This window comes from Rhagoletis pomonella, unplaced genomic scaffold (genome assembly GCF_013731165.1).
Source record: "Rhagoletis pomonella isolate Grant_MI unplaced genomic scaffold, Rhpom_1.0 Rhpom_scaffold_00003, whole genome shotgun sequence".
Taxonomy (NCBI): domain Eukaryota; kingdom Metazoa; phylum Arthropoda; class Insecta; order Diptera; family Tephritidae; genus Rhagoletis; species Rhagoletis pomonella.
The window spans coordinates 4,494,459-4,519,830 of NW_023458557.1; the positions used below are offsets into that span (position 1 = coordinate 4,494,459).

A 25,372-nucleotide genomic window follows, 5' to 3' on the forward strand; every position below is an offset into this window, starting at 1 on the left:
CTCCTTTCGAATTTGAAAAACCTGTTGGTACCAGGAAATGAATCGTATTATATTTAAATTGGTTTTAATATATTTTAATTTTTATCTATTTGAATTTATTATATATTTCAACAATTCCACGTAACATTTCCAGTGTTGTAAATCCTGTTTATGCCACTCATGCTTTTTAATCTAAAAACATCATAACCCTAGTAAACAGATGTTTGTGAAACGTGGCGTTGCCGGACTTGCACTTGACGATTTCATGAAATGATGCCGAATTCATGGTTAACTTTCGTGTATAATTGAATTCATGAAATGGCGTTTATGCAGCCAATTTTATCCCAAATTCATGAAATGAATTCGTGAATTAGCCTACACATAAACGTAGTAACAGTTGCGTAGCTCATAATACGCATTTCGCATTCGATCCGCGATAATAACCGAAGATCGAAAATCGAATGCAACTTATAATAATGGCCAGTGTGTACAGAACTTTATTGTAAAAAGCAGTTTAACTGTAGTTTTAACCAAACTTCCATCAGTTGCTACAACTGAATGCTTCAAAATCAGCTTCTTTCCCTCAGCAAAATTCAGTTCAATCTGCCATTATGCAATTGCAGTTGCAATCACTAAGGGCAGCGTAGCTCGTCTAGGGGGGTCTTTTTTGAAACTCTTGCTTTGCCAATTGGTTATAAGATTGAAAAGCATAATTGGAAGATGAAAAACAGACACCCAACGGGGCTTAAATTGCTATTGTAAGCATTGGTATAGAAAATATTGCAACTGAATTCGAATTGCTATCTTAACACCAATTTCTTTAATTTCGCCGTTTATCTCCCTCCAAATTGCTTATAAGATTTTGATTTTAACCTTTTACTTACCGTAACTTCTGCACTTCAGCCTTCTTTTTTATAAAATCGCAGTCTTTGATTTTAATCTCTAGATTGAAAGTTTTTAGTTAACAATTTTTTTATCCAATAGCAAGGTTTAAAACACACGAGGAGCCGAGAAATATAACAACTGATTTCGAGACTTGCCAAAAATCTCCCTAATATGAAGATTTTGGCACTGAACATATTCTGGTCAAGGATTAAATTTTTTTTTCTCATTCTTTAAAAGAAAACGTCAAAAAATACCAAATAGTAGCGTCAATGTGATCGTTTTAAATTATTTGAGAATTGAATGAGCTTTAACACCGCATCCACAAAGAAAACTTGTGGACAATCTAGTAGATGCACCAAAAGTTGAAAATATGTTGAGCTTATTCTGCTGATTGGCAGTGTATTTAATTGACTTAACATTCATGAATGTCCAGATTATACAACATAAAAACTATCGCAAGCGCCAATTCTTTGAAAACTTTCCTCTCAGCATGTTCAAGAAAAATATAGTAAGCGCCGTTTTACCTTTAGACCATTCAGACAGCGTCTGCACGGCGTATTCGTGTATACATACACGCTCTGCTTAGGAAGACAGCGAAAGCTTCATTCAACTGCACGACTTGTTCGCACGCACACAGTGTCATCAATTGCACGCACACTACAAAAATGCTCTACCGAAGCTGCCCACCTCTGATTTAGACAATAAATAAATTGTCCTGCTAGAAAGCTAGCATCATGTTGTCCATTTAAATCCAAATAAATTTTTAAACTGTTTAAAGGAGAATTTTCTTTCTGGGTATCTGACTGAGGCTGATGAAACTTCGGAGCATATTCTCTGTCACTGTCCGGCTTTAGTCAGACAACGACTGATTTATTTTAAATTTTCGATGGCCGAGCCCTTTGTTATTAGGAATTCGTCTACCAAGGCCCTTTTAGGATTCATTACGGAAGCCGAAGGTGTCTTGGCCACATTGGGTTAGGGACTCCTTTAAAGAGATACAGAAGATCTTTTAGGCCCGGTGTACGGCGACTGATAGCCGGTGGGCAACCTTATATTAAAATTCGCATTACATATGGCTACTGGCTACTAACTGTCGGCTACTGAGTCTAGTAGCGGAATTTTCTGATCCCCGATTTGTTATTTGTCCTCATAAATGGTTCAACACATTGGAGCAAAGTTGCCAAGTTGTCAAAAAAGTAATGGGTCTATTATCGATAGCAAGGGAACTTCATTTGCGTTGCTAGTTGCCAAAACAATATTACAGATGGCAATTGGCAACTACATTTGTTGTGGTTGCTGGGAAGGTTTTTGGAGTGTATTTAGGAGCGAAAATTGAAAAGTAGGTCATATATTTTACGTTTTTATGATTAGAACGATATTAACATTTCTCAATGCAGTTTGCTTTTACATAATATGGTGAAAATAACAATACAATAACCTGAAATTTTAGTTCCCGTGGAGTACGCCCTTTTGGCGAAACAAAAGCGAACACTGATTACAAATTTTTCCTTTACCAACTGATGTACCTCTTTTAAAACTACCGACACACCAAGTTTTCCAAACTGAAGTCATTGCTGTGGCACCTCCTTCTGCGAAAAATCGAAGAGGTGCGCAAGCTTTTATGAGCGGAGGTATTGAAGTTGAACGAAGTGGTCCATTTGCTTATTAACCAATTATACTACAGCTTCTTTAGGGAGTCCTAAATATGCTTAGACATAAATGAACATAAAAGGATAATAAAAGAAACTTTTATTCGACTTTTTTAATAAAAAGAAAATGTATTAACTATACGCTGCATTTAACTCATATATTAACCATAAATATAAGAGTCAGAATACGCCAAAAATATCATGGTTTACTAGGGGTCTTTAGAATAATCTGTAATTTAGTGAAATTCAATGCTAGGTAAAAAAAAACAGACACTAAAGGATTTTTAAAAATTTTGAAAATTGTTCCAGCTATACAGCATGAAAATGTTGGTTGTAAGGGTTTTTAAAAATTATATTTTTGAAAAATAATTTAAAATTTTTTAAATTTTCACAAAAAAATTTTAAAAATTATTTGAATCGATATTTGGTAATTACGGAAAACTTTTTGAAAATGTGGCCTTCCGATGGAGCAGAATTGGCGGGTATTGGTAGAAATATAGTGCCACTTTAAAGGCATGGATAAATATGGGAGTAGCCCAGACAGCTATTGGATTGGGACTATCCACACGACTAATGTCGCATATTAACTGGAATCCTACCAGCAACGTTTTTAGCGGTGTTTAAAATGTTTTACCTTACGGATTGGTCAAATTCGAACCAAAGACTGTCTGTAGAAACTTACATAAACTCATGCAGAAAAACTTTCTTGGATGAAATTTTTAAAATAAATATCTATGTTTATCTTAACTCATTATTAACTGAAGATTGTGGAGACAAACGATTAACAAATTTTGAGGAATTTGTTTTCGTATAGTAATTTTATGCGCTGCTCTTAAATGATTTGACGATGTTGTTGTACTGTCATTAAAATTCATTTATCTACCACACTTTTCAAATTTCACTTCAGTTTTATTGGCAATTTTTTTTAAATACGACCAAAAAGCACTCTGCGCCCTTGTTAGAAGATCAGTTTTTATATGCAAATAAATCAAAAAAAGTCGAGAGCCGAAAGTGAAAAGGCGACTTCAGTCGACTTCCATAAACTAAAAGTCGATCACTAAAATTCGACTTTCAGGAGTAAAAAGTCGATTTTGGTCGAAAGTCGAAGTCGACTTTGCCATCCTTAATCGTAAGACACTCGAAGACGATGATAGTATACATGTGTTGACGTTGCAGCAAGCAGCATTTTGAAGTCCAATTACATGTGTTTTGAAAATAAAAAAATGCCCGCCTCTGGTCTATAGTTACAGACCTTATTTTTATTTCCAATTTTAAACAAAGGGCTAATATACGTAGCTTTTCAATCGTCAACAAAGTACCTGCGGCAAGTGACTTATTAACAACAATACGTAATGATAGCTCAATGAGCTAAAATTGAGGGGTGTGTTGAACAATCGAAATCGAAATTACAACGAGCGGTTGCGTTTCTCGGTGGCTGTAGCACCAACGTTTGAAAAACGGCGCTCAGCGCTTGCCGACATACGGCTTATTTACAACCAACTTCTAGTATTTGACCAACTGGTTCGCCGATAAATCAACGAGTATGTAGCGCCTTTAACGTTTCCACACTTAGTTTTTTAGCCTTTACATGCACAACTATTTGCCACCATTGTATGCTCTAAACTTGAGCAACCCTTACGGCTGTTTTGAATTAATATTTCTTGAAAATATTTTTGAGATTATTCTTCAATTAATCTATTAGGCCCCTATTATGAGTTGCATTCGATTTTCGATCTTCGCTGGCTATAAGACCGAAAATCGAAAACGAAATTCGTATTATGAGCTATGCAAGCGTGTCGAAATTTTCGTTGAGTATCGGATTTTCTGTCGAACAGAATTTTGCTTTCGTTGGTGTAGCGAAATGTTAGAAAATTTTAAAAATGTATGATTTTGCATTTGTTTTCTTACTTTTTGGCGGCTAGACACTAATTTCAAACAATTTATATTAATTTCAAGTAGTTCTAACGTCGTGAAGTGTAAACACAAACTCGAAAGTCTGGTTTTTCATATGAAAGAAAATCCCTATACGCTGTTGGCACGTTCTCTGAAAACAAAACCATGGAGCTGTTTATAGTTTTAATATATTTAAAATAGATTTGGATCACAAAATTTCTTAAATATATTGTATTTCAAAATATATTCGAAAGAATGCACTTAAACTCCCACGTTTTCTGCTCTTGGCCAGTTTTTTAAGCCCTCATCCTCTGACGAAGTTCAACCAGAACCCCGTTGTGCTAATTAATTTTTTTTTTACCACGCTTTTATAAACTCACTTTCTTTTTTATTTCATTTTAATTTGCACAAATTTACATACATATGTACATATTAGAGTCCAGCGCAAGTGTATTTGCCGCATTTCGTTCAATAAGTACTCCTTGCATTGTACTCTACTCCCAGGAGTAGCAAATCTACTCTCTGTATACTTGTAGTACGGTAAGTACTTGCGTATTAAATTTCAATTCTGGTTGTTAGCCTACTAGTTGATATCGTTTGCAGCGCTGGTCAGTGAAATTGAAAGAGTAAAAATAGAATGTGGAAATTGACGATGTAAGGAAATGTTTACGGCCTTATTTATAAAAAATAACGTAGATTTAGACAGTTGTTTAATGGGACATTTTCATAAAACTTTTGTATTCAAGCAGCTTTTTAAATCTATGTATGTACTTAAATTTTTATGAAAGTATTATTTCTCGTCTCTAATTTTCTATAAAACTATTTGCAGTCATTAACCAACATATAAGTTGTCAAAAACAATAACTTAAGCAATGCTGCTATACGTAATAAATTTATTAGTGGCAAATCAAAATTTTGAAAAGTGCCGATTTTCACATTCGATAGTTGGACATGGTAGCGACGAGATGTACGAGCATTTTTTTCTTAAGAGCTGCATACTGATTTAAGAAATTTTTAGTAGAAGAAAATTTATTTTCCATTTATTGTGCGTAATTTTATATGAATTTTTAGTTTTTCTTGAGAGCCTTTACAAATAAAAAAAATTTCGGAATATGTACATACATATGTACATACATACGCAGCCATATAACTTGATTTCAAGAGAAACGAATTTTCATTTGGCACGTTCAGAAGGCGAAACAGCTCAGTGACTGGTGCGATTGCACCTTCTCAACGCGTTGTTGCGTACTTCTGATCAACTGAATAGTTGCGTGTTAGATGATCGTAATATTTTTCTGATCATTTGAGACAACATGTTGGTGTGTACCTTTGAGAGTTGAATTTGACAGCTAATGTATGAAGTCATTCAAAAGACGAATAACGATCACTGCTTTTTGTTTAGCAACGGTTGCGCTCAACTGCTGCGCTTTCTGAACCTACCTATTGATAACTTTTTTTTTTTTTTTGATAACACTGCGACAGCTCAAATTGGTATTGAGTAAAACCAAATGCAAGATAGAGTTTTTGAATTTCATTGAGTTTTTTTAATAAATACTAAAATTAGAGGTGTATGAATGGCGAAAGAAAAACTTTATCCGATTTTTTTAAATCGAAACTACATTTTTACATATGTATGTACATATGTACATGCATACATAAATATATTTAATATGAAATTAAAACTTTCACATCAATTTGCGCTATCTTCAAACCCATGGTTTCAATTGTACGCATATCGTCAGGGTTTTCCCCACAACTTGGTTTTGCTGCAGTGAAGCGACAGAACAAGTGACGAGAAAAAATATATGCGGACACTTACATATATATGTATCTATGCACATACGTTTCTATGCACATATGTATGTATCTATGCACATACATACATATGTACTTAGGTATGTATATCAGCATTTTAGTTGAAAGTACGTTTTGCTCGTCGCTCTCTTCATCGCTCCACTACATTCCTGTCCATAGTTTTATTCAGATACCACAAATGCGCGATCCAGAAAATTCTTCTATCATTCTTGCCACAAATGTATGTTTTCTTCGAAAATACTTAAGTACTACCAGTAGAGTACTCTACTGTCAAATACCTTTTACTCGCAGTAGTTGCGGAAGGCAAAGTAAATACTCTACGCGTCTTGCTATTGATCGGTAGTTTACGTACGCTTGCAGAAACGGGTTTATGCTTACTCACACTTGACCCGAACGATGAGAGTAAAGGAGGGAAAGTATTTGCGCGGCGATCGGATGTCTTGTTAGGCCCTTTAAATGGAATTGCGCAGGAGTTTAGTACATATGGATAAGCATTCTATTTCGTTTGCTCGATCTGTAAACAAAGCGGGAAATGTTTAGTAGCGCTCACATCGTTTTTGGAGTGGGGGGCCCCCCCAAACGCCCACCACTGGAGAGGGGACAGTCCCCGCTTTCTAAAAAGGCGTACTCCCCCCTTGGGCTCCTCCACCAGTCCCCTAGGGAACCGTTTGAAAAAGGGGGAAAACGGAATTTTCTTAGGCAAACTGAGCGGTTTGAAGTGGATTATGACCCAACTAACAGAAACAGTGGGATTTTTTAATAAAAGAAATTATGCCAAATTAGTGATTTTGAATAAAGAATAAATAAGTTAAATAAAAATAGAAAAAACAAGTTTTTATTAAAAAAAAATGTTATTTTTAACAAATGTATTTTTGCGTAGAATTCCTTTATGCGCAGGCGGCTTTCGGCCGCACTTAGGGATTATAACCCTCAGGCAGTAGAATTCTCCTTTCTGTGTTGCCAAAGAAAGGGGCTGAACACCTCTTGCAGAGAACACCTTTCTGCGTAGGCGGCCTTGGGCCGCACTTAGCGATTATAACCCTCAGGCAGTAGAATTCTCCTTTCTCTGTTGCCAAAGGGCGGCTGAACACCTTTCTGCGTAGGCGGCCTTCGGCCGCACTTAGGGATTATAACACTCAGGCAGTAGAATTCTCCTTTCTGTTTTGCGAAGAAAAGGAGCTGTACACCTTTGCAGAGAACACCTATGTATATTTTTAATGCTTACTGGGTTATATCCTATATTTTGGAGTTTGACAGCTGAACTCCGCCGTTTAATTTGCATATGCAACCAAAATCAGGCGCGTGATTTTGAAGGTGTTTTATATTTAATGAATTGTGATTAATTGGTTAATATTAAAGTCGTAAAGCAAGTTATAACTAATCGAGTAAAGTGTAAAGTGAAGGGGAATACAAAAATATATTGGTGAAGTGGCTAATTTAAGCAGAATAGGAGTGATAAATGTACGCTAATTTCCGAATTTTACAAAAAATGGCATATTTCAAACCCAATTTGTAAATAAATTAGTGACCAAAAATTACAAAAGTGAGTGCTAAAATAATGCATAGACCCTTGAATATAAGTGTGTGGATTTTTTTTTTTGGATCGGGCCACCCCTTTGGACGGAATTGCCCGAAATAGTTGTGAGCGCTACTAAATCCCACCCAACAAAGCTTCGCAGTGGTGAAAAATATACTATTGTGAACAACCTAAACGAGCGAAATTCACAATAGGGCTATTCTTCATCGAATGAGCGCCATAATACCAAATGAAAATTCGTTGGATCAGCGCTTTCGACCACAGTCGAAGATCGAATGCAACTCATAATAGGGGCCTTAATGAAACACAAAACTACGATACAATTAAAACGTAAATTGGATAAAAATAATCAATTAATTTAATGAAATGATTAATCGCTTCCATCCCTAGGCACTTCGGCGGGGTGTAATAAGGCCTTTTGAAATAAGGTCTTTAAGGCCTTATATCGCAACCAAAGTGAAATAAAGCCTTTATTTTGTCATTTAAAAAAAGTCTTATTTCACATTTAAAATGCAATTAGGTCTTTTTATAATGTGCAATAACACCTTTATTTATTTACGCGAGAACTCATGAGAATTCCAACGAGCAAATAACTGTTATATTCATATATATGTATATTGTACGAGTGCATGCTATGCAACTGAACTAATATTATTCATATCAAGCACGTGTAATGTGGTGGAAGTCTTTAAATTATCAAACAAAATTAAAAATGCAAAGTAAAGGTGAGTTTTTGGAATATAAAATAATTCCAGGATTTCGAAAAAATAGTAATTTATTACAAACTGTAAATGAGGATCAATTGTATAAATTTAAAAATTCGCAAAATAATATTAAATATTATAACTGTTACCATGTTTGATGTTCAGTCAATGTTGCAGTCGATTTAAACAATGGGATTTATTGCCGAAAAATAAACAAAAATATTCAACATAATCATGTAAATCAAACAGAAACAATAAACAAAATGAATTTAGTTAATGCGATAAAAGCCAAGTGCGTGAAATATATGACCAGTGTAAAAAAGCAAAAAAAGAAACTGCACGATCATTGGAATTTGGTAAAATGCGAAGACAGCTAATTAATATTAGATCTGAGTTATATCCAAAGGCACCTCGAAACTTTGCAGATGTAATACGCATCTATCAAAAGATTAATATTCAAAAGAACTTTGCATTTTCAAGATTTGATAACGAATTACCAATGTATAGAAATACGATAATTGAAGCCGAGCTTGGGTATTCAATTTTTGCTTCAACTACAATTTGCAATGATATAATGGCAATGTCTGGAAATGAACCACGCAGTTATTTAATTGATGGAAATTTCAATGTAATACCTAGTTCCGATACATTCAAACAATTGTTAATAATACATTTTGCGCACGCTAGCCATGTAAGTGATTTAAAAACCATTTCATCCTTTTACATACTGTTGTTGAGAAGTATATATTTATGCATTACATACGTGCATTCTAAGTATTTGGTAAAATAATATTTGTAATACAATTAATTTTATGTTTTTTGGACATTTCCATTCATTTATGTATTTATGTCCAATAAAAGTTTAAAAGCGTATATCCATGTGTTCCAATACATCCAAACAAATATTTTGGATATGAAGCCCACTTCAGTAACTACGTACTTTGAACAAGCATTGCAAGCGAAAAGCATTGGAACATATTTACCCACATGCTCATATGAAAACACGCTGGTTCCATTTCACGCAAGCTGTGAGAGGAAATGCTTCTAAAAGTCCGAACTTTCTTACACAATTAAATAAAAATAATGAAGCCAAACATTGTTTTCGAACATTTTTAGTACTTCCATTATTAAAACCATGCGATATAATAACTGCATTTAACATTCTTGAATGTCAGGTAATTAACGGCGAATTTAATAACCTTTTCGAACAATTCCTTGACTATTTTGAAAGACAATGGATGAAGAAGGTAATCATATTTATTAACCCCTATGTATATACACACAAAAAATACATATATTTATTCTTTTAAATTTTTTAGGAAGGTGCAGAAAAAATATCTGTATATATGGAACCTATAAAAACAACAAGCTCAGCAGAAGCGTTTGATGGGCAAATCTCAAAGAAACTTGAAAAAAATGGAAATTTTTATAAGTTTCTTGATTTTTTATTGGATACAGATTTCATTAAATCGAAAGATTTTAAAGTCATTGAATGGAAGCGTTTCAACATATAAAGAACATTCAAATAAGCAAACTAAACGTGAAAAACTTATAAACAGTTTTAGAAAATTAAGGAAAATCTAAAAATATGTGTAAACGATTGTATCAAACAGCTAAGCTATAATATGTTGTTTTTAAGTTCAGTTAACTACAATGAAGAATTTACAAGTAATGAAGAAGCAGAAGCAAATAATGGGATAGAGATTCCTACTCACAATACATGCGATAATAATAGCTTAACGTGCGTTATATGCTTTGAAAATCAAAGAAATATTTTATTATTGCCATGCAGTCATTTCAAAGTTTGTAGTGGTTGCTTTCAAAAAATGGAAAATAACCACAAAAGCAATTCCACTCCAATTTTATGCCCAATATGAAGAGCAATTGCACAAGAAGGCAAATTAATTTATGTTTAAATTCAAATTATGTTTCCTTTTTTCTTTGAACATTCGTTAGTTTTTTTTTTGTATTACATTTATAAAATTTTTCTGAAATAAAATTAAAATCTTTAAAAGTTGTCTTATGATTTAAAAAGAAAAGAGGTTAATTGTCTACATAGTATAGGGGCCAACGGCCAAAAAAGCAGAATTCTCTTTTCTGCAAGCCGGGTTATAATCTTGAATTTATTGCGCTATTAAAAATTGGTATGTAGAAAAACTTTTGACAAGGGAGGTTCGGCGCGAGGCTGGCCGCGAAGGAGAGTAATGGCATGTTCAAGGGTGGATTATTAGCCTTTTTTGGCCGTTGTCCCCTATACCAGGCAATTGCCAAAAAGTGAAATAAAACCTTTAGGACCTTATTTCACGTTTCAAGTGAAGTAAGACCTTATTCTCTTAATAAAGGCTTTATTTCTCAATCGAAAGCGAAATAAGGCCTTAAAAGCCTCTATATCCCTATGTTATTAGGGAAAAGTTCATTGAATAAACCTGAAAATTCAATACAACTCTTCTGAATTTGACCTCTAGATGACCTTGAGGAATCAAGGGACCCCATATTCGGATTCAGCGACAACAAAAAAACAATATTTTTATTTTTATTGAATAATTTTTTTGTCCTATTTGACCATCAAATGACCTCCAACCTGACATTATGGAGGTTAATGGACCTCGGATTCGGGTTCACCGAGTCTAAAGCCCCATATACATGAATTTTCAAATGACCTCGAGCCCGACGTGATGTGGACTAACAGACCTTGGATTCGCATTCAGCGCGTCGAAAAACATAGGGATATAGAGGTTTGGTTTTTTTTTATGTTAACCTCTGTAATCGACTAATCGTCGTTTATCTTCTGCTACATAGTCGACACTAGCAATAGGGGTGTAAATTCTCTAACTAGAAAACTACTGTTAGACCTATTTTTGTATCAATTGCGATGAATATGTACGAGACACAAGTAGTTATATATCCGGATATTTTTGAATTCTGCCTCTTTGGAAGACATTGTGCGATATATTTTTGATGTTTTATTAACAGACACATCGCACACGATCTTCAAAAGTGCCACAACTCAAAATTTGGTATTTTTGAATTATGCACTGAAAATGAACAGAGAGCTTTTATTCACCTTTCAGGAAAAGCTAGAGCAAATATTCGTTATAATTTGTTGAAAAAATCTACGCTACGAAAAACGAAAAACCCACATGCGGCAACCCTGGCGGAAACATGTGCAGCATGCCAGCTATTAGTTGTTTCTCGAAGAAAGCTGAATGAAGGAAAACAAAGTGGAAAGGAATTAAAAAAACACTCATGAAGGGCATATTTATTGTAAAATTGTTTGAGTTTACATATTTTGAAGGAAACGATGGATTCTTTTGCATTTGCAATTATAGCAGCGGAGTAAGAGCGCGCTATGGGAATGATTTCACAAAGATATGCTGAGCTGTCGGGCATAGTAACCATGGGCGCATCTATGTCAGCTTCTGGTTGAATTGTTGAACCACAAGCCAGAACTTCTCCTATGCCTGAAGCTCTGGTTCTCAATCCAGTTAATGCAATAACAGCTTCTTCCAAGCCATTGAAAACATGCACTTTGTTCGGTCTACCACCTGTTGCGCTTGCTTCTGCCTTCGGCCGCGCTTAGGGATTATAACCCTTAATAAATATAATTCTCCTTTTTGTTTTGCTGGAGAAGAGGGGCTTCCGTATGTCAAGGGTATAGAACATTTCTTGTGCATATCACTCCGACTACGCCGTCCACAGTATTTTTGCGCACAACCCACGTCGAAATTTGCAAAAAAGTGCATAGTGCAAACCGAGTTTATTAATAAGCTAGTGGTCGGAAATTCGAAACATTTATCTTAAATAAAATTTTAATCCTTTGATTACACGTGTATGTTAAAGTTTTTCGATTCGGGTTATGCGTTTGGACACAACAACCGAAAATCATTGTACAAATAACTAAACAGGACCAAAGTTTCTCGTTAAGGGGCAACAAAGATTGTTTTTTGCTCGTTTATATAAAGCAGTGGATAAAAATATACGTATATGCGAAAGGCAAATTTATCTGTTTAAATGAACACCACTAATATTTCCTGCAAACACACATCGATTTACATCTTTTATCTCGCCTCCGACACAGAATTGTTTTCGTACAAAATTACGCAAAAAAGCTTACTCGTTCGTGTAAGGCATGCCGTTGCTACGAATTTCGAAAGTTCGAAAATAGATTCGGATTGCAGCATACTATTTCTACGATTCGTAGCAAAGTCCGAATACGAAAGAGTTGCAGAATAGGGGTGTTAATGACATTGTGTGTCAAACGCTAAAAATAAATAAAGTCGTCACTTTATGATTGTCAACGTCGAAGTCGACGTCGATGTCAGTTTTTGTCAAAAAATAGCCCTCATCAGTCCAACTCCGGTTTCGCTGACCACAGTAGTTTTGCGAGGAACACCTTTCCGCAAAAATACTGTGGTCAGCGTAGCTAGCGTTGGACTATTTGTTGACCAAAAAATTACATCGACATCGACGTCGAAAACCATAATAAGGCCGAATATTTTTCTTAAGTAAGTGTAGTAAAATATTGGATTGGCTTTTGTAGATAATTTAATCAATATCTAGCGGGCACTTATCTTCCAGCGAATGCCCAACACACTCCAGGGCTGGGCAGTGCTCAGAGTCCCACATACCTGGCCCACATCTTTTACACAAACCACTTAAGGTACAAGGTATTCTTGACAATTGACGATATTGATAAAGTAGACCTCGAGCTTTTCGAAGAATTAACTGGCCATCCATATACATTGCAAGTGAACTAAAATAAAACAACATTTCATCTGCACGTAAGTCTTGAGCAATCACGTCATCGGCGTAAACAGCAATAATAGCCAAACACAGAAACAAATGAAAATGGTCCGTAAGGTAATTTGACCAACAAGCTTCCCACATTCTGACAACCACTGTTTCGGTGAACTCATGTTTAAAGCATAAAATTAACCACCGATGACAAAAAAGCAGCTCCATCGAACTCGAATGACGATTTAAGTGACAATAGAAGCGGGGCAACATGATACGGATAAGCTCCCTTAAATAGTTTAAGTTTCGATCTATATCGGTATCCGTAGGGGCACACACGAAAAAAGAACGTTGTAATAATCCCACAAAGCTCCAAAAAGTCTCCGATTCATTTTGAACTTCGCATAGTACTGGAACCAATAAGTCACTCATTCCCTATAAAATACAAAAAACATTATTTAATAGATAATTACTCATTAAGTAATTACCTGGGAATAGGATGATCCACCGTTATAAAATGCATAATTTAGTAGAATATTCTTCATTATCTCGCGGTGTGGATTATCTTCGCCACAAAAAAATGTGTTTGTGCCATCTATTCTTGCAATATCTTTCTCTACAACACATTGTACAGATTTCCAAAAATGTATTTGTTCCTCTGGCGACATTGAGTATAAACGTTTCCGTGTTATTTCGTCATATTCTTGCTTTCTAATATCAATGAGAACAGCTCGGTCGTCAAAAGTTGATGTAAAGGAATAACATTTTAATATAAAAGGCCATATGGTTTTACGTAAACTTTTTTCCAAGCCTCCAAAAAACACGCACTTGCGAAGAAGTAAGCAATCTTCTATTTGCCCTTTGATATTAAGCAATGTTCCATAAAAAAAATTAGTCGTGATTTTTCTAACGCTTCCTTCATCGGGATGTAATTCACATTTCTTTATCTCTGGGCGACATACCAAGAATTGACGATACGGAAAGTTCAGTTGGTTTTGACCAGGCGTAATTGTGATATTATGCAGAAAGCAGTGCCACTGATGAAGAACCTGCAAACCGAATAAAACTTAACTGCAGTATAAATTTTCTGATATATATAATCCTTACTTATAAATAGTTTAAAGAAAATTCGCGTTTGCAGGATTACAATTTTGATTAATCTAAAAATAAGCCTTTTAACAATCCGGCTACAATCATAGAGCGGACTACTGGCGCACGCCGTACTCCATCTCCCTGACTGGAACCGTTTGAGAAAAAAAACCGGTAAAGCAACAGCAACAAGAACAACATCAGCGGAAACAACACACAGAACAGCAACAGCGCGGAGAGCTCTAAGCGCAGGTGCAGCTTTTCATTGAACACAAGCGGGGTACATCTTGCACTATTAGGCAGGGAACCACCTCCAGCGTAAGCAGCTTTTGATTTCTACTTTGTCCAGTCCCTGAGTCACAATGCAGCAGAGAAAACACAGAATCGGATGCATCCAGCAATTTTTCCACCAGCGAGGCTAATTTTGATTACTGCACATTTATGAATACAAGAACCGATTTACGGAAAAATCTGACAGCGTAGACTATTAAACATAATATAATGAACTCGGCTACGGCTATCAGCTATCATTCCCAAGACAGCCGGTTCTACGTACCGGAATGACTCGGGTTTTACCCGACCAAGGGCTGTTGTTTCGGCGACCTAACCCCGCTTAGATCGGCGATACCCTTCAATACTGGCGAAAGCCAGGTCCGCAGGGTAGTCACTGCCGCAGCGGCTCGCTTCAACCCGTCCGGACGTATCGCGGAAGTCCGCCCAAATTTCCCGGCTGAAGCAGCTGTACTAGCAAATGAGCGTGACCACCTACGCCAGGTCGATCCCGAGGACCATCGGGAGGGACCTTAATTTGGAGATTCGGCAACTGGTAAATCAGCACAAGCGGAAAAAGTGGGAGGAGCACTTGAAGGCGTGTAACCTCACATCTGGTGTGAGTAAGCTCTGGTCAACCGTGAGGTCCTTTTCTAACCCAACGAAGCGTGATGACAAAGTGGAAATCTCATTCGAAGGTCGCAAAAAAAATGCGCAACTTACTTCAGTAGGCAATTCACACTGCATCCTTCGGTAGACAGGGCCAAACGTCGAGTGACCAGGAGGCTGCACACGCTGCCAAAAAACAGTGCACCACTTGTTTTCACCAGCTGTGAAGTGAAGGGGGCTATCGGGAAGGCGAAAGCCTCCAAAGCCAATGGACCTGACGGAATCTGTATGTTGATGCTGAAACATTTGGGGCCTAAGGGAGTAGCTTGCCTAACGGAGGTCCTCAACCTGTCTATGGCCACTCTCATCACTCCTGATGTGTGGAAATCAGGGAGAGTGGTCCCACTGCTGAAACCGGGGAAGCCCGCCAACAAAGGAGACTCTTATCGCCCGATAACGCTCCATACTTCACCTGCCACCTGACCCCAGCGAAGCATCAGTACGGATCCCGTAAAGTGCATAGCACAACAACAGCACTTAACGCCATAAACACCCAAATAACTAAATAGAAACCGCCCCTGTGCGAGAACGGTCCTAGTAGCGCGGACTTGTCAAAGGCGTTTGACACCGTCTGCCATTCCACGCTGCTAGAAGACATCGAGGCCTCCTCACTCCCACAGGGACTGAAGCGATGGTCGGCGAATTATATGAGTGGTCGACAGTCGTCAGTAATCTTCCGAGATCAAACCTCGAAACTAAGAAGAATTAAACAGGGGGTTACACAAGGTGGTGTCCTCTCCCCCTTATTATTTAACTTCTACATCTCGAAGCTTATTCAGCCATCTGAGGGAGTTTCCCTGATCTCATACGCTGACGATTGCTCGATTTTGGCGTCCGGGAATGGAATTGATGACCTCTGCTCAAAAGTAAACGACTATCTCTCTAGCCTTTCTGCCTTCTGATGACGCTTGGACACCACCTACACAGCGAGGCCCAAGTGCTCCTCGTAAGGGAACACAACAAAATGCTTTGTAAGCAATTCCTGGTGGGGTGTCACAGAAGCGAACACTTAAACAGACCTCTGCTTCAGGAGGAGCCTCTGTCCAGGCACGTCAGGGGGCACCTATTCGTATACAAGGACGCAGTTCAGCAATACGTAGACCAACCACTGGACCCGACGACATACAGACGAGCCATCAACGACATCCATAGGGAGTCAGTCACCACCTACCTAGACTCTCGACCTATGAATGCTGTAATAGGAGCCCAATCACCACCTGTAGAAGAGACGGAGCTTCAATTGCCAGGAGAGACCCGCGTTACCCTGGCTCAATTACGGTCTGGATACTGTAGCCGCCTCAACAGCTACATGTCCAGACTCGACCCCAATATCCCCAATGAGTGCTCGGCATGTGGAGAATCCCCTCACGACACCAACCACCTCTTCACATGCCAGCTCAATCCGACTCAGCTAACACCCCTTTCCCTCTGGTCCGAACATATTGAAACAGCTCGTTTCCTGGGCTTCCCGTTAGTTGAGCTTGACGAAAATGATTGAACGTTGACCCGAAAAAGGCGGGGCTTAGTAGTGCCGCTACAACAACAACTACAACTCAGCTACGGACGATTTGCTAAAGTTTTTAGAAAAGCATATTTCGGGGCTTCCTGCGTGTGCTCGAGCTTTGAGAAAGACTCCAAAGGATACTCCAAAGGTCGCAATGGGTTCAGGAGAATATGTGCATTATGAAGTTGCTTTAACTGAATTTTTACATCAGACGGACTTTACTGGAAATTGTTTGAACCTTAGCCTCAATATCGACGAACTGCCATTGGCAAAAAGCTCTAATCCCCAGATCTGGCCAATTCTAGTCAACGTGATTGAAACGGATGATATAAGGATTATAGGAGCATTCTGTGGGAATAGCGAATCAACAAATGTTAACGAGTTCCTTAAAAATTTCATTGATGAGCTGTTAGTGTTGTTAGAAAATGGACTTGTTTTTAAAGGAAAACAGTATTCAGTCAATTGCCGGCAGGGCGCACCCAGGAGTATATTTTGGGCCCAGAAAGCATTTCTCACGCTGGAAAAATGGGTAACAGAGAGAAAATTCGTTCCACTTTTGGATCGTATATGCCTTCTTCTTTGTGCACGAAACAGCCCGGACTTTTTTCCGGGCACAAATGTACAAAAGGGCGATTTGAAATAACAGCCGTTGTGGTTTAAATCCGAAAGCAAATTTTATAAAACACAACAGTGGATAATACCACAGAATTTGCAGAAAATGTAGTTATTTGGTAATTTTATTTGCCATATAAAATACGTATACGTAAAATCATTGTTTAGAGCCGATTTGTTGATTCCGGGTACGAAATGTGGTTTTTTGCGTTCCTCACGCTCTGGGCACTTTTGACACGTGTTGACACATTTTTGACACTTGTGAGAGAGTAACTTATTTTTACGCTCTAATTACCGGAGCAGCCCGGAAAGCGTGTGGCACAAAGCTAATACGCTCTCTAAAATACATTTATGGAAGTTTTATGTACAGTAGACTGCATCACTTCCCATACAAAAAAAATCGGTACTGTGTTTCCATTTGAATTATAAAATCTATTATATTTTAAGACGCCCACCAAAATATTTCGGAAAAATATTAAGAGTCACGTAAGCTGGACCGATTTGAAAATACCCCAAAAATGGAGTTTTTTATAAATAAAAATAGTTTCTTAAAGATTTTTTTTAAATTCCCTCAAATGACAAACGGTCTGCATAAAAATATTTAAAAAAAATTTACAAAAATTTTTAACGGAATCGTAATAATCAGATTTTTGATGCTGTTTTTTTAACTTTTTTCAAAGATTGGTAAAAGAAAAACTTGAATAACTGAACCTAAACTCTTCCGATTTGAGGTGTCATTGGAAAGGTATTTTCTCACCCTTTTTATTTCTTTGCTAATAAACTCATTCGAAGGATAAAAGGGAAAGGTCACTCAAAGTTGAATTAAGATGTGTTGGTATTTGAAAAAAAAAAAAAATTGGACACGAATGACTTTTTTTTTTGTACAGAAATAAAAACAGTGGAGATCCCATACATCTAAATCAGAATAGTTCTGGCCCAGTTATTCAAGATTTTCGGAAATCAGTCTTTGCGGACAACAACGCAACTGCCGCTACTAAAGCTGGAACTCGATAGGCAAGCGTATGCGTGCGTATACGTATGCATGCGTTTGACAGCCGAGTTGTATACACACAAGAATGATAGTTTCGCTGCATCGTGGTATACACACGTTCTTATAGAATGAACTCCATAAGTACGCGAGTAAACGCAGAGAACGGACAAAAATTGCGCACAAGGTTGAATTTTCTCAACTTTCGTGCATTTGCTTGCGTAGACAACCAACTTCAAGGTAATTACACTACACGTTTGGGTATATATAAATCCATATACATATTTTGGTAGAGAGTTTTTGCGGCTTGGTAAGCATTTTCTTTATAAATACACTTAGGTCTCTTTTTACGTAAGCGCATGACAACGGATCTCGCATACGCACGCATACGCTTGTCTATGGAGTTCCAGCTTAATACCTCGATAGCAACAAGCAAATAAGAAGAAAATAAAGCAAAAAATGCTACTGTTCAGACTGGGTTATATCGCTACATATTAGTAAAGCGAAAGCGCACACACGAAAAAAATGGAAAACAAAGTACAAGGAATAAAATTATGAAAGTAGTCTTTTCAGGTACATCTACATCGGCGAATAATAATCATTTTAGTATTCTCGCTGATATGAATAATGATTCTAACCAACAAGAAGTTAAAAAATACAAGCGTCCACCTATTTATCTACGAGAACAAAGTTCCAATGCTCTGGTAGATGATACCTCCTAAAAAACTAGTAGGGAAAAATAGTTTCTATGGTTCCTATTAAAAAGCGTTATATACACGAAGTGAAAATTCAGGTTCAAAACGAAGATATTTTAAGTAAAATTACCAATGAGTTTGATAAGTTTGAAAAATCTTAATACACTTATCAACTTAAAAGTAGTCGAGCACTAAAAGTTGTCATAAAATGCATCGAGTCCAGCATGAACTCACAAGAGATAGAAAATGGTCTCAGGGAAGAAGATTTGAAGGTGCGCAATGTTTTCAACGTCAAAAATAATTAAAACATCCCTCAACCGATGTTCAAAATAGAGCTAGAAAATGACTTTCATAACCTGAAGAAAGGGCAAGTGCATCAAATATATCAATTGCGATTCTACACCCTAAAATCTCCGTAGAAGAACCCCGTAAGCGTAGATGCCCTGTTCAATGTTACAACTGCCAGGAATTTGGTCACACTCGTCGCTACTGCACCTTACCTATAGTGCGATTCCCAGTTTACCTAACGACCGATATTCGTCATTGATAATGAACGACGTTTGTAGCTTGCAGTAGCGAATAGGCTATTCTAAAAAACACGCTTAACGACAGAATTCGCTAGACATGTCGATAAAGAAGTTTACGACGATTGTCGGTAATGACAAAGATAAATATGGCAGTATTGACGTTAAATATATATTTATATTTAAAAGAAAATTTGTATTGTTGCGCGTATTATTGTTGTCGGGATCGTTGTTTGTGAATACAATATGAAGAAAAAGAGAAGTGCAAGAGCTCCAACGGAGCAGCACTAAATAATGCTGGGCTTCTCCTTGGCAATAAGGGCCTCGTCCAAGGCGAATTCAATAAGGTGGTGTTAGCCGTATATAAGTACAAACACATTATACGCACAATGACAGTATGATTTACAACAAACACATCATTTTGACGTTATGATTTATACGGCGAAAAATTCAGCTTGGCTCCAGTTTTCGACGCAACGGTAATTGAAAATATGCTTAAATTATAACTTTTTTTTTATAAATAACTCCGTCAAAGTCCGTTAAAGTTATTTTACTAAACTTTTGCGCTGGACTATTTTTTAATATAACCTTCACAATAAAAAAATTTTCGTGTTCAAAATTGTATCAAAATTACACTAAAACTGCGAGTTATTTACAAATAAGTAATTATTGAAGCAAATTTTCAAGTATCGTTATCCCGAAAACTGGAGCCAATCGGACAAAACGGAGTGAGCCATTGAATTTAGAATGCCCCAATTAAGTGAGATCAACTATCAAAACCTTTACCTACCCAGCCAGCAAAAAAGCCGAAAACCGATCAGAAAAAGGACAAAAATTATAAAATTATAGCCCTCACTAAGTAGAGATCTTCTATATGTGTTTCCGAAGAAGGGGGGCTGAACACATTTTAAAGAGAACACCTTTGTGCGTAGGCGGCCTTCGGCCGCACTTAGGGATTGTAACCCTCACTAAGTAGACTTCTCTTTTCTCTGTTGTCGAAGAAGGGCGACTGAACACCTTTTACAGAGAACACCTTTCTGCGTAGGTGGCCTTCGGCCGCACTTAGGTATTATAACCCTCACTATGTAGAATTCTCCTTTCTGTGTTGCCGAATAAGGGGGGATGAACACCTTTCTGCGTAGGCGGCCTTCGGCCGCACTTAGGGACTATAACCATCACTAAGTAGAGTTCTTCTATTTGTGTTGCCGAAGAAGGGGGGCTGAACACCTTTTGCAGAGAAAACCTTTTTGCGGCCTTCCGCCGCACTTAGGGATTATAACCCTCCCTAAGTAGAATTATTCTCTCTGTGTTACCGAAGAAGGGGGCTGATATTTGAACTTCTTTCACTATCACTAAACTCTTATGCACGGTGCACATTAGAGCGATACGATATGCGATGCGATATGCGATACGATATGAATGCGACATCGGCATGCTGGCTACGTAGGAGTTGGTAGGAGGCGATGAAAACTGTGCACACATGCACGACAGCGACACCGATGCGATATAATATCGCATGCGTATCGCACGTGCGACACCGCTGCGATGTAATATTGCATGCGTATCGCACGTGCGACACGGAACGAGGTGAGATTAGCATTGGGCGGTATTTTTTGCAATAAGCATGACCATTTCACAGGCGGAAGCATCTTCCTCAATTTTTTTTAGACGAATTTATAAAAAACCCGTTTATGAAACTATACAGAAAAAAACGACTGCACAACAGACATGACTAGTTTGAGGTCAAGGAGACAGGTAAATGCACAAAAGAATATTTTTTGTGATGGTTTATTTGCCTTTGTTTTCACATCTTTAAAAAGAAATTTAAAGAATCCAATAATTTTAAACCTATTATTTTTGATTTTGAATAGCAAAAGAGATTTGGTGTTTGTTTAAATGTTAATGATTAACTATTTTGTTTCAAATATTCTAATAATTAGTAATCAGTGTAATTAGAAACAATTAAGAAATAATCATCTCAGTTACCATTAAAAGAAGAAATCAGATATAATTACAAATACTAAAAAATGATGTATATGTAGGTAATTATTTTTGATTATTCGTTTTATTTCTAATTTTTTTCTTGAGAGTTATTTTATTATACTTAGGGATTTTTTAAATTAAAGAGAGAAAGTACAAATTTGTGTGCTCTATTACACAATGCTACAAAAAAATAATGAAGTAAAAATACCTGGTAAATCATATTATTTTACAGGTAGGTTTTGCCGAGTGATGTAAGAATCCAGATAGGAAATTTTTGTCAAACACCCACACAATCTTGATTTACTGTTAAAAACCCGGGTTTCCGCACTTATAAGCTTGTAACTCTGTTGACTATAAACCGAGTTTAGACCTTTCGAATGATATATGTATGTATATAAACTTTCAGAAAACTTAAGAGATCTGTGTGTACTTTCTGTGTTAATTTTTTCGTCTTTTTTTCAAATTTGGCAAAGTTTTCCCGCACTGTTTTATAAAGCAACTATACTACTCCTGAATTGATGCAATATTAACATTTGATATATATTGATTTTTACTTTAAAAAATCGGGGGAAATCTGACGAAGCTATTCAACCTTTTTGCCTAATCTTTTTTTTAATACAGCTTTCACCGATTTCGCCTTGTAGTGAACGCAATATTCTGAAATAATTTTTCATGCAAATTTGAATATCTCATTTAATTTTTAGCCGACTTTGTAAAAATAAACATCAGTTTTACTCGATATTAAACGTACTTTTCCCTTAAATTTTTTAAAATTTTATAGATATAAACATAGACCCATCATTCGAAAGGTCTAAACTCGGTTGAGAAGCAACTCATTTGCAAGCTTATAAGGGCACAAATGTTTGCGTAGCTATCACAAAATGGTATCGCGTGTCGCATCGCTCTAATGTGCACTGCGCGCATTTCATATCGCATATCGCTTTAAAACTCAAAAGCAATGTAACATGTATATTAGACCGTTCGTTAAAAATAAAATTTGGTTTGCCGGGTGGAAAAAGATGTGTTTTGGTCTAAAAATAAGCTGTGCAAAATTTTATTCGAATATGATAACTCTAAGTACTTGCGCGTTGCATTTGAAAATTTAGAAAACCATATGCATTCTGGGAAACAATTTTTTAACAAAATAGTTGAAAGTCGTGAATTTTATAGTCATTTGCCATGTAAAATAACCTACACAATCTGAATATGAGGTCAAAAATTTAAAAAGTAGAATAGATTTTAAGAATTTGCGAAATTATCGTTTTTTTCAAATTGAGAAAACAGCATTTTCAATTTTTTCCAAAAATATCCGGTTGTGATTATCACACCACAAAAAGATCTCCACCAGATTAAAGGTCTTTGAAATCCCTACGAACCTGCTATACAATGTTTTGCAATCAAATTATCAGTTTAAGAGTTATCTGCCAATTTATTAGTGAAATCGGACTCAATTTTAAGTCGCATCGTTATTCTACTGTGAATTACACCTAAAAGCTGCAAACTTTTTGTTCTTATTTTTATGCTATGTTAAAGCTTATTTGATTTCAAAGTATATAGATCCAAATTTTTTGCAAATCGATTTGAAAATAGAAAAGTTATAGCAAATTTAGTAAATGACATTGGATTCAAGCAACGTATCGATACTGTACAGCACATTTGATTGTAAAATAAATTAAAATATCATTTCCAGTGGCATGTTATGCACATCGCAATTAGAAAAACAGCTGACAATAGGTTTGTTTCATTAAGCAATAGTTTTAAATATTTTTTAACAATTGTTACAAATTATCATGTTTTGGCTAGCAAAAAAGTTGATAAAATAAGATAAATTGAGATAGCAAAATAACATTTGATTTTTAGATACGGTTTGGAAGTTTCTGCGGGATACATTTATACTTGTAAAACTGAAACAATGGTACTTATTAAATGTATTATGTATTTATATTGTGATCCTTATTTTCAAGTAATACTACGCTCAAAAGAATGTCTAATAACCGCTTGTTTATTAAGCAATAGTTTGTAATAGTTTGGAACAATTGTTACGAATTATCACGGCTTGGCGGTTTAATACGAAAAAACTGCAAAAAAATTTATAAAAAAGGGATAAATTTAGAGAGAAAAATAACATAAAGTTTCTACAGGATAAAGAATACAATTTTCCAGGAAGAAATATACATATATATCTGTGGACATTTTAAAGAACAACTTAAGCCTATAGTTTACGGACAAACAAAATAGCAAATGTCGAATGTTTTCTTTTAAATAAAATATACTATGCTGCAGTGGGAAGACAAAGCATTTTTGTACGTACGAGCTTCAGAAAGTCCAGATTCGCGGGGATTACAAGGAGCTGCTTCAGCTAGCATTTGCTTTTCTAGGTGGTACTAGTGGTGATTTTCGAACATGCGGTCCAACATCCCATGCGCGGTTTATGTCGAAAGCTATTTATTGCCTGAAGATATTTCTTTTTCGAGAACAGTTCAAACTGACGCCAAGAGAATTTAATAGTTTACGAGATATTTGCATTTTCCTCATTCGCCTTTATATGAAAGCTTGGTACCAGTGCACAAATCCCATTAAGGCTCCAATGCAAGATTTAAAATTTTTACAAAATGCAATTGAGTACGCCCAAACTGATGCAGTGGTATCCAATGCGGTTTTGAAAAATTATGTGCCAGTGGAGGAAAAACGAGAAATGGTGAAGGCACTGCAAGCAGTTGAGCCAAACGTAAAATTCAGTGAAGATAGAGTAATTTCAAATCCCGTTCTCTTGATTGGCAAAACTATTACAGATTTCGTGTCCTACAAAACTAAAAATTTCTTCGTTGCCTTTGGTTTGTCTTCTGACTTCTTACGGATGGATCCATCCGAATGGGGCAAAAATGAGGATTATATAGACGCTCTCGAATTTTGTCGAGATTTATTCGTTGTAAATGACACAGCTGAGCGGGGTGTCAAATTTATGAAAGATTACAATCGAATATTGACAAAAAATGAGGAGCAAACACAATCGCTGCTTCAATTTGTAGAAGCATATCGAAAACAATATACATCACACAATAAATCGGCACTTGTTTATTAAAAAATCATGAAATATAGTTTTATTTTTTACAAGATTTTTCTGAAATATTCTTTTCTTATCAAATTTGGCCACATTTTATTGAATTTGGCTACTGGGCACTAGGTTGACCAGATGAGCTTTTCAAGCGGTTATTAGACATTCTTTTGAGCGTAGTATTACTTGAAAATAAGGATCACAATATAAATACATAATACATTTAATAAGTACCATTGTTTCAGTTTTACAAGTATAAATGTATCCCGCAGAAACTTCCAAACCGTATCTAAAAATCAAATGTTATTTTGCTATCTCAATTTATCTTATTTTATCAACTTTTTTGCTAGCCAAAACATGATAATTTGTAACAATTGTTAAAAAATATTTAAAACTATTGCTTAATGAAACAAACCTATTGTCAGCTGTTTTTCTAATTGCGATGTGCATAACATGCCACTGGAAATGATATTTTAATTTATTTTACAATCAAATGTGCTGTACAGTATCGATACGTTGCTTGAATCCAATGTCATTTACTAAATTTGCTATAACTTTTCTATTTTCAAATCGATTTGCAAAAAATTTGGATCTATATACTTTGAAATCAAATAAGCTTTAACATAGCATAAAAATAAGAACAAAAAGTTTGCAGCTTTTAGGTGTAATTCACAGTAGAATAACGATGCGACTTAAAATTGAGTCCGATTTCACTAATAAATTGGCAGATAACTCTTAAACTGATAATTTGATTGCAAAACATTGTATAGCAGGTTCGTAGGGATTT

General features: G+C 36.2%; 1 protein-coding gene across 1 annotated transcript; it reads right to left on the reverse strand.

Annotated features, from left to right (window-relative positions):
- Positions 1-12,984: 12,984 nt before the first annotated feature.
- Positions 12,985-21,196, reverse strand: LOC118734963 (TBC1 domain family member 16-like). The gene is made up of 3 exons (XM_036464556.1): positions 21,028-21,196; positions 13,685-14,262; positions 12,985-13,631 (listed from the first exon to the last, which is right to left on the reverse strand). The coding sequence occupies exons 1-3, from the start codon at positions 21,194-21,196 to the stop codon at positions 13,008-13,010; spliced, it is 1,371 nt and encodes a 456-aa protein (XP_036320449.1). The 3' UTR covers positions 12,985-13,007.
- Positions 21,197-25,372: the final 4,176 nt, after the last annotated feature.